Source organism: Syngnathus typhle, linkage group LG1, assembly GCF_033458585.1.
Source record: "Syngnathus typhle isolate RoL2023-S1 ecotype Sweden linkage group LG1, RoL_Styp_1.0, whole genome shotgun sequence".
Classification (NCBI taxonomy): domain Eukaryota; kingdom Metazoa; phylum Chordata; class Actinopteri; order Syngnathiformes; family Syngnathidae; genus Syngnathus; species Syngnathus typhle.
The window spans coordinates 4,944,278-4,955,000 of NC_083738.1; the positions used below are offsets into that span (position 1 = coordinate 4,944,278).

A 10,723-nucleotide genomic window follows, 5' to 3' on the forward strand; every position below is an offset into this window, starting at 1 on the left:
TAGTTGCCAAGTATGTCTTTTGAGTTCCTGCAATAAACCCTGGTCCAAGCTGCACTTGGTCGCTCCATTTCCACACTCCGCCCGTGACACAAATACAGTGTATACCATTTGGATCTATTGTAATTTCATCAAGTTCTTTCCACGGAACTCAAAGCGGTTCTTCTTTGGACAAGCCTTTTACGCGCCCCTGACTGTATTCTTCGGAGCCTAAGTTCCACTAAGTGGAGGCTGCCTCCTCCCACTGGCTGTCCGGAGATGCTGCCTCATTCTCGGACAAGCCTTTTACGCGCAGCCAATCTTCTACTCTCAAGAGCCAGCAGGACTTAACTGAACTTTCAGATGTAGTTTTCTTGTCTGGTAGTCTATAAAACTCATGGTGGATCCTGATCCACCAACACCGCAGCACTGGCAAAGAAAGCCCAGCGCCGCCTGTACTTCCTGCGGAAACTCAGGCGAGCGAGCGCTCCTCCGGCCGTCATGACTGCATTTTACCGCGGCACCATTGAGAGCGTCCTCTCCAGCTGTATTGCTGTTTGGGGTGGCGGCTGCACTGACTACAACTTGAAGGCCCTGCAGCGCATAGTGAACACGGCTGGTAAGATTGCTGGTGCTTCGCTCCCCTCCTTGAAGGACATTTACACCTCCCATCTCACCCGCAAGGCGACCACGATTGTGAGTGATGCGAGTCACCCCGCTCACTCTTTGTTCGAGCTTCTGCCCTCTGGGAAGAGGTACAGAAGCCTGCGCTCCCGCACCACCAGACTCTCAAACAGCTTCATACTCCAGGCTGTTAGGATCCTGAACTCGCTCACCCATTCTGCGTAGCGTCCTGTACTTTTACTGTCTGTACTGTCTGTATGCACACTGGCTCTTATTTGTTGTGTTATCTGTTTATTTATTATTTATTATTACTCTTATTATTTATTGTTTGTGCCTTTTTGTTTATGATGTTTTTTACTTTTGCGCTATGCTTGCTGGCTCCGTTTTGCTCCTCTTATTTATTGTGTTATCTGTTTATTTATTATTTATTCATCACTCTTACTATTGATTGTTTGAATTTTTGCCTTCTTGTTTTTAGATTGTGTCGCGTACTTGTATGTCTATCGTGTTATATGTCTCGTCACCATGGGATAGAGAAAAACGTAATTTCGGTCTCTTTGTGTGTTGTGACATGTGGAGAGATTGACAATAAAGCTGACTTTGACTTTGATGTCATGACCAAGAGGTGATCCATGTCTGTGCCAGTCATGTTGGGTACTGTTGACAGAGTTGCTGCATGTTTTTGCAGCTTGGTTGATGACAATGCTTTTCGACACTGCACTACATGCCTTGGCATAGCTGCAGGTCTTACAACCATATAAAAATGATCTTCAAGAACCCCACAGACCTCTCTTTGCTGAACGAAGGGTTCCAAATCATGGAGCATTTTGGGGTTGGTCAGAGAATTGTAACATGTCTGCCGTGCATTCCTCTGGTGACAATTCTGGAGAAATGTCAGCAGAACCTTTTCTCTACAGTTGCTCAGTCCAAATCCTCGTGAAGATCTGATGTGTCTTGACAAAAAAACAGACAGAGGCATGTGTGCCACTTCTCCTTCTCTGTAGATGATTTGTGATAAATCACCTTTGCAAGGTCTGTCCAGGCCTTTGTAGAGTGATTTTCAAGAAGTGCTGCATTCAGCTGCATTCTTTTTGAACTTCACAGAGAAACTGGTGCATTATTGCACATCTTCAGTGAATGGAATTAAAGGTCAAGGGTGAATCACTTTGCTGCAATAATATTCTTTAGTGCTTTTGCAGAAACCATTGTGCTCCACTTCCCCACTGTGAACTTGCAACTGAGATGCATGCGTTACAACGCAGATGTGAAACTCCAGTCCTTGGGGGCCGCATTCCTGCATGTTTTCGAACACCTGTTTAATGAGACTGAACCAGTCAACACAGAAGAACCGGACCACTTGCTCCATAACTTCTTTTAGGGCCGCCCTAAAAGAAGGGATGGAGCAAGTGGCAAGAGGTAGGAGAAAGCAATGAGTGCAGGCATTGAGGAGTGCATGAAAGTATATGAAATGGAGCCGAGAGGCCGAGACAGGACAGATGAGTGATGGATACAGCTGGTGGCACTGACGGCGTACAGCTGCTCTATTGAGAATGGGAGACCGACTCGGCTTCTACCAACATACCGACCGACCGACCTAGCTCTACTGGAGAGACTCCGCCAAGACACTCTAACTCTGTTGCTGAAATGACTAAGGCCTGCTGTCACAGATGGGATAATTGTCACTCAGAAGTGGAGCAAAAGATCAGACGAGAGGTAAATTGCAAAGAAGTTCTTACATTAAAAAACAAAACAAACACCATCCGGTTTGATGTCATATGAGCTGTTTGCTGATTTGACAGTTTATAGAGTGCTGGACTGCGTACAGAGACAAAGCAGACAAGCCACCTAGCATCAGCACCCAGAGAACTATTCTTAAAGTCTTCCGACGTGTGAAGGAGCTCCACCTGATTTTGCCAGTGTGAGACAACAACAATCGGTAAGTTATTTCTCCGCCAATTGCCTCATTTAAGTACCGTTTCTTTTCCATGTATAATGCGCCCCCATGTATAATACGCACCCTAAAAATGGCATGTCAATGCTGGAAAAAAGCCTGTACCCATGTATAATACGCACCCAAATTTTGACTCCTACTTAAGTCCGTGAACGTAAAATTATTTCAGAAAAAAGATCGTCTTTGGGAACAACCGGTTGTTATTCTGCCGGTCAGTATCACTGCGCATGCGCTAGCAAACTCAATAGCGAAAAAATGTTTCGGATTTGTGTAGGGTACATTGTGACAGCAAATGAGCAGGTGATAGAGCAAGCGTCTGATACGGTATTAGGGCCAGTGAGGAAAAAAAAACCGAGGGGTGACAGGATTCTGACTTTTTTTCTCAGAATTCTGACTTTAAAGTGGGAATTCTGACTTTATTCTCAGAATTCTGACTTTATTCTCAGAATTCTGAGAATAAAGTCAGAATTCCGACTTTAAAGTCAGAATTCTGAGAATAAAGTCAGAATTCTGAGTTTAAAGTCAGAAATTGGGAATTCTGACTTTAAAGAATTGCTTTAATTCCCAGAAATTGGGAATTCTGACTTTAAAGTCAGAATTCTGACTTTATTCTCAGAATTCTGACTTTAAAGTCGGAATTCTGACTTTATTCTCAGAATTCTGACTTTAAAGTCGGAATTCTGACTTTATTCTCAGAATTCTGAGAATAAAGTCAGAATTCTGAGAATAAAGTCAGAATTCTGAGAAAAAAGTCAGAATCCTGTCACCCCTCGTTTTTTTTTTCTTCACTGGCCCAGAAAGTCAGAATTCTGGGAATAAAGTCAGAATTCCGACTTTAAAGTCAGAATTCTGAGAATAAAGTCAGAATTCTGACTTTATGGCGTGGGGTGGCGGAGGGAAAGTCAGTGTGGTGTGGTTTTGACCAGAGAGGACATTATGTCGTCAACGAGTGACTTTTTGCGTGCCAGAGGATTGCCGGAGGACATCATTTCACACTTGGAGGAGCAGGGGGTGAGTAAATAAAGCATTGTGTTCATTTTGGTGACTGTTGCGTATATAACTGGCTCCGTGTAGCATGTAGCTCCGTTGCTAATTGATAGCTCTTGACGGGACGCGCCGCATTTACACGTAAAGAAGCATTATGCGCATTTTTGTTCATTCAGTACTCAGTTTCATTAAACCGATGACGTAATGCACGATTATAAATATATATACACGTCACGGCAACGTCACAAAGCGTCGGTAAAACCCCTTATGCCTTGCTGACTCTCCATACCACAATCCAACGCTAGATCATTTTAAGTATTTACACACTCACATTAAGTCAACTGATGATTGAAATAGTGTATAAAATGAAATAAAAAAAACACATAGACTTCAGGTATAAATGTGGCTTAATAAATTCTTAAAGATTAAACAGTTGCAACATGTTTGTCGAGTGTGGATTTGATTTACTATAAGTATTATATTTGTGCTTCATTCTTTCAAATTAAGTGATTGTGTGTGACAGATTTCTTTTTCTGTCATCGTGCAGATTGACAGTGATGTCATCGCACTGATGGACGATGCCGCTCTTGCCAATTACATCCCTCGCTATGGAGACCGCATTGCACTCTTTAATTTTTGCAAGACGAAACAGCCTACATCCAAAAGAAAAAACGGACTTTTAGAAAAACTACGTGAAAAAATGAAACTCAGGAAAGACAGTGACAAAGAGGACACCACCTCAAAGACACAACCACAAGAGACAAAGAAGCAGAAAACAACAAGAAATATTGCGATCGGATGGATACACAGTGATGGAAAGATGACCAAACAGGTGAGGGAGAAGCAGGGAGGGGGTACCAGAAAACTTCAAATGTCCACAGAAGCTGGGTTGAAAGACATTCTCAAGGAAGGAAAACAACTATTTTTCCCAAATGGGATTTCTCCCAAAGGATCAGAATTGGACTTTGAGTTTGAGGTTTGGGATTTCAAACAAAACTGCCTCACTGATGACACCTGCCATTCCATCGGCTATATGTACGAGGCTGCAAAGCTAACATTGTTGCGTTTTTACATTGCAACAAGACCAAAAGAGAACCAAGATGATGTCCACACACATGAGGAAGTTACGTCAGACAATGGCAGTGAATACAATGCCGCAGAAAGTGACGAGGTCTCTGTTTATTCAAATGAAGTCTACCAGCTATTCAACATTTCTGTTGATTCAGAAATTACCTTTGGTCCCACATATGACACACAGGAAGATACAGAAGTCACAATGATCTACGATGGTCCTGCTATGCCCCTCAATCCACCTGATCCACAAGATGTGTTGACTATAACTGTCCACTCCAGTGACACATTGAATGATATGATAAGAGCATTCTGTAAAGAAGAAATACTGAACAAACCACTCAGTGTGAAACGTATACTCCCAGGTGATAGAGAAGAAGCAGGTGTTGGGTCTGGAGTACTGACAGATGTTCTCACCTGTTTCTGGCAGGAATTCTATGACCGATGCACCCTTGGTACATCAATTAAGGTGCCATTTATCCGTCATGATTTTTCTGCAGCAAAGTGGAAAGCAGTTGGGAGAATACTTATAAAAGGTTACGAAGAGTGTTGCTATTTCCCAAACAAACTTGCGTTTCCTTTCCTTGAGCAAGTGCTTTTCAACTGTGTCTACAGTGATCCAAAGGCCCACTTTCTGCAGTTTGTGAGCAGCCAGGAGCGTGACGTTTTGATGGACGCAATGAAGAACTTTTCAGAAGTGGACCAAGATGATCTTGTGGAAGTTCTTGACAGCTATGGGTGTAGAAAGAGGATCACACCTGAAACCTTTCCCACAATACTGCAGGAAATAGCGCACAAAGAGCTTGTCCAAAAGCCCATGTTTGTTATTGACTGCTGGAGGGAGGTTACTTTTCACCATGACTTCATAAGTCCTGACGCACTTAACAAGTTGTGCTCTGACTTGCAACCTACTTCCAAAAAGGTCTGCCAACTGCTGAAATTTCCAAACCATTTAACCTCAAAGCAGAAGGAAGTGGTAAATCATCTAAAAAGGTTCATCAGAGAGTTGGATGAACTCAAGCTTCAGAAATTTCTCCGGTTTTGCACTGGATCTGATCTTATTGTCACCGACACCATCCTTGTGGAGTTTCAACACATGACAGAGTTTAGTAGAAGACCAGTGGGGCACACGTGTGGAAAGGTTTTGTACATTGCTGACAGCTATGAAAATTTCCCAGACTTCCGATCAGAATTCAATGCCATTCTCGAAAGCAATATCTGGGTCATGGATATTGTTTAATTGTGTCAATAACCATAAATCCGTTAATTATCCGTTGTAAGTTGCATCAACACAACATATTTTGTTCACTGTTCATATTGGTCTGTTTTTAGAATTCTATAGAAACAGCTTGCATTTGGCATTGTGTTCCAGTTATATAAAAGTTCTAGGGCTTTATTAAAATGACCCAAGATGTTATGCATAACCATTGGATGGTTGTTTTCAGCAGCTACATAGTATTAAGTGAATGCTTCTGTAATGAAGCGTGGTAATATTTTATTGCATTCAATAAACTCACTCTTTATCCACTATGTATTTCCAGACTGCACCTGAATGTTGGTATATAAAAATAAAGTATTATGTTGTACAGATGCCTTCTATGAAAAGACACAATTTTTAATATACAAGTAATACATTAATACTTAATACATATTTAAGCAGTCAAATTCAGGACATTTCAAGCAAAATGTAACATCTTGGTTTTTGTTAATCACAAATGGAAAAGAATAACCATAGATCCGGTAAGCATAGTTAAAAAAAATTCAATTTTGCAATGAATTATTCTGTTTAATTTGGGTCATTAAGGAATATTTAAAGGTCAAGAAGGCATTGTAGGACTAAAAAAACATAGTAACTGAGTATACAGACTACTGATTAAAAAAAATCAGAAAAATTATTTTTCTGAGGAGTTTATATGTATTACATCAATACGCTTGTCAAACAATCTTCAGTAATTCCTCTCTCAACATAAGATACAAGTCACTTGCATGCAATGGATCTGATGGAGCGTACCATTCATTTTCACCATTAGCAGACAACACAGTTCAAATACAGTTTCATCGCAAGGAAACTGGCATTTTGGAGTGCACTCTTCCATACACGCAGTGATATCTTGCATTCCAGTGGGTTTTAGTCGATCCTCGGCACTGTGCATGGCAGGGAATGAATACATGACGACTGGCCGGCCTGAAGCTGTATCGCCGTTCGACCTTGGTCTTATTTTGTGTGAGTTCCATGTGTTCACAACTTCATCCAGCTCATCCTGCACAAGAGCAGCATAGTTAAGTATTTAAGTACATTGTTATTTTTTATTATTCAAATTATTCATTTCAACTTCAAAAACATGGGAGATACAAAATATTTTACCTGCACAAGATTAAGAAAGCAGAACTGGATAAGACTTTCATCCAGAAAATCTCCTGTGTAGTGACCATCCTCCTGAAGAGTTTGAAATAAATTAATCCAGAACTGTGCGCTCTGTTTGCGAAGGATGGACCACCACCCTTCAATGCGCTGATTGGCAGTACTTCTCCCGTAAAGAAAACTTTTCTCCCCAGCAAAATTGTCAGAGTGGTTTTGTCGCAAAAACACTTGCATCTGTTCAACACAACCATTTTCTGTGCCCCTGTCTGCACGGATCCTCTCTGGACATCCACCAATGCGCGAAACTGTTTTGATAAAATAACTTGCAATCACCTTGGGATCATTGTTTGTGGTATAGGCCTCTGCCCATAACACATACCGGCTAAACCCATCAATACAACCATGGATGCAAATCCCATAGGGTTTTAATTTATCATAGCCATCCATGTGCCAAAGAGCATTTGGGCCTCTGCAGCTGTACTGGCGTCTTCTAAGGCGTCGTGCTCTTCTTAATTCCACGCCGACTGGGTCAACCAATTTTATAATTTGTCTTATTGTATCTTGTGAGACAACAAATCCTTTTTGAATCGCACGTAGATGAAGCCAGCGATAACCTTGCATCTGGCCACAAGTCAGGATTTCATGCTGGACAAAAGCCAACACATCTCCCAGGTCCGACTGATTCTTTCTTCGGAACAGACCAAGTCTTTTACAAGTTCTCTTCAGAGTCCGAATACTTATAATAGTCTGAGCATTATGTGCTAAAACGGCAAGTATTTCCTTGTTGCTGAATGCAAGTCTAAAACATAGCTTGATTAAGTCATCCAAATCCGGCTTTTCAGGCACTGGTTGAGTTGCACCCTCCATCAGTCACTTTATCTGCACAACAAAGTAAAAACAATTACAATTTGTCAAACACAACAGTGGGCATTTTGAAAACATGACTTTATGACAGTATGCTTATTGTATAAAGTTGTTTTTAATACTAATACTCCTGGTACGATGTCAGGTGTAACATCACTAAACAAGTCTCATCCAGTGAGTAAATAAAGACGTGCGTGTGTGCATGATTATCCTTCAAATGATGTAACCTTGAATTGTGGCGCGTAGAATCATCACTCTTAAACAACAATGTGATCAGTGTATTGAGTTAAATTTAAGGTGCAATGATATTGCAGCCGGTCACAATCAGCAAGGCATAGTTTATGCCGCGAGTCGCGGTGTTTTACCGACGCTTTGTGACGTTGCCGTGACGTGTATATATATTTATAATCGTGCATTACGTCATCGGTTTAATGAAACTGACTACTGAATGAACAAAAATACGCATAATGCTTCTTTACGTGTAAATGCGGCGCGTCCCGTCAAGAGCTATCAATTAGCAACGGAGCTACATGCTACACGGAGCCAGTTATATACGCAACAGTCACCAAAATGAACACAATGCTTTATTTACTCACCCCCTGCTCCTCCAAGTGTGAAATGATGTCCTCCGGCAATCCTCTGGCACGCAAAAAGTCACTCGTTTACGACATAATGTCCCTCTGGTCAAAACCACACCACACTGACTCTCCCTCCGCCACCCCACGCCATAAAGTCAGAATTCTGACTTTATTCTCAGAATTCTGACTTTAAAGTCAGAATTCTGAGAATAAAGTCAGAATTCCGACTTTAAAGTCAGAATTCTGAGAATAAAGTCAGAATTCTGAGAATAAAGTCAGAATTCTGACTTTAAAGTCAGAATTCCCAATTTCTGACTTTAAACTCAGAATTCTGACTTTATTCTCAGAATTCTGACTTTAAAGTCGGAATTCTGAGAATAAAGTCAGAATTCTGAGAAAAAAGTCAGAATCCTGTCACCCCTCGTTTTTTTTTTCTTCACTGGCCCTAATCCTCTTCCGTATAATCCTCTTCCGTAATAATGCACACCCGAGATTTTAGGACAATAAATTTGTTACATTTTGCGCATTATACATGGAAAAAAAACGGTACACATAAATATCACTGGCGTACAGAGATGGATTCTGGCCATTGTAGTGTGTTAGACATTTCGCCATCTGCGTGTGCTTTATGAATTAAATAGTATCTGTTCGCTCTATTTTAACAGGTTACCGCCACACAAACGTGACTGTACCTTAATTGGTGAAACAAGACAATAAGTTGCGCTTGCTTACTTACTACACCTGTGTTCTGCTTAGCTGTGGTAGCATTATAGCTAGATGCAGTTTGGTAAAAGAACTACATTACATTGGTTTGACTTACTTTAAGTGGATTCATGTGAACCTGGATTTTTCACCATTTTACTGTCTTGATAGATAACTTTATGAAGACAAATAAAATCACTAATTAATTTCAGTTTATCACTTAAACGGTGCAATAATCTCTGGTGTGCTGCTCCTTCATTCCTCCCATCTCAATTGTCAGCTCAACTGTGACAAAATCCATCAAGGTGAAGCTTTTTTATTGTCAATTATTCGCAAGGACTTGGTTGGGTCCCATTCTATAATGTCCTAGACCTTTTTAGCATAAAAATGAATTCGAGATAACTGCTATAAACTGATGTGACATGAGGAAAAGCCAATGTAATTTTGCAGGCTTCATTCTCTGTGGTATCTTGAGGTAGATGTTCCCGCAGCCATGCCTTAGGCTGTATGTCTTTTTAAATAATGCCACATTATATGGTCTCCTAACCTTAAAATTGGAAATTAACAGTGGTGAATTATTCGTTATATTTTGATAGTTTGCTCCGCAGCGCAATACAAAGAGGAAACCTATTTGCCACCAAAGTGAAATATTAAACTTGAAGTTAAGTTAAAGTCCCAATGATCGTCACACACACATCTGGGTGTGGTGAAATTTGTCCTCTGCATTTAACCCATCCCCATGTGATTTTGATCCATCCCCTGGGGGAGAGGGGAGCAGTGAGCAGCAGCGGTGCCGCGCTCGGGAATCATTTTTTCAAAAGTCAAAGTCAAAGTCAGCTTTATTGTCAATCTCTCCACATGTCACAACACACAAAGAGACCGAAATTACGTTTTTCTCTATCCCACGGTGACGAGACACATAACACGATAGACATACATGTACGCGACACAATATAAAAACAAGAAGGCAAAAATTCAAACAATCAATAGTAAGAGTGATGAATAAATAATAAATAAACAGATAACACAATAAATAACGGAGCCAGCAAGCATAGCGCAAAAATAAAAAACATCATAAACAAAAAGGCACAAACAATAAATAAGAGTAATAACAAATAATAAATAATAAGAGCCAGTGTGCATTCAGACAGTTCAGACAGTAAAAGTGCAGGACGCTACGCAGAACGGGGGAGCGAGTTCAGGATCCTAACAGCCTGGAGTATGAAGCTGTTTGAGAGTCTGGAGGTGCGGGAGCGCAGGCTTCTGTACCTCTTCCCAGAGGGCAGAAGCTCGAACAAAGAGTGAGCGGGGTGACTCGCATCACTCACAATCGTGGTCGCCTTGCGGGTGAGATGGGAGGTGTAAATGTCCTTCAAGGAGGGGAGCGAAGCACCAGCAATCTTACCAGCAGTGTTCACTATGCGCTGCAGGGCCTTCAAGTTGTAGTCAGTGCAGCCGCCACCCCAAACAGCAATACAGCTGGAGAGGACGCTCTCAATGGTGCCGCGGTAAAATGCAGTCATGACGGCCGGAGGAGCGCTCGCTCGCCTGAGTTTCCGCAGGAAGTACAGGCGGCGCTGGGCTTTCTTTGCCAGTGACGCGGTGTTG

General features: G+C 41.5%; 2 protein-coding genes and 1 long non-coding RNA gene across 3 annotated transcripts in view; 2 read left to right on the forward strand and 1 right to left on the reverse strand.

The window, feature by feature from the left end:
- The first annotated feature begins 1,949 nt into the window (after positions 1-1,949).
- The window catches only part of LOC133160443 (uncharacterized), a 10,904-nt gene continuing 2,130 nt past the window's right edge, over positions 1,950-10,723 (forward strand). The window contains exons 1-2 of the long non-coding RNA XR_009715895.1: positions 1,950-2,313; positions 2,400-2,536. This is a non-coding gene — a long non-coding RNA (uncharacterized LOC133160443). The remainder of the gene's footprint in view (positions 2,314-2,399; positions 2,537-10,723) is intronic.
- On the forward strand, positions 3,393-5,576 carry LOC133160429 (uncharacterized). Its single transcript, XM_061288072.1, has 3 exons — positions 3,393-3,562; positions 4,086-5,145; positions 5,225-5,576. The coding sequence occupies exons 1-3, from the start codon at positions 3,488-3,490 to the stop codon at positions 5,254-5,256; spliced, it is 1,167 nt and encodes a 388-aa protein (XP_061144056.1). The 5' UTR covers positions 3,393-3,487; the 3' UTR covers positions 5,257-5,576.
- Positions 6,556-8,570, reverse strand: LOC133160437 (uncharacterized). Its single transcript, XM_061288084.1, has 3 exons — positions 8,432-8,570; positions 6,975-7,850; positions 6,556-6,870 (listed from the first exon to the last, which is right to left on the reverse strand). The coding sequence occupies exons 2-3, from the start codon at positions 7,836-7,838 to the stop codon at positions 6,571-6,573; spliced, it is 1,164 nt and encodes a 387-aa protein (XP_061144068.1). The 5' UTR covers positions 7,839-7,850; positions 8,432-8,570; the 3' UTR covers positions 6,556-6,570.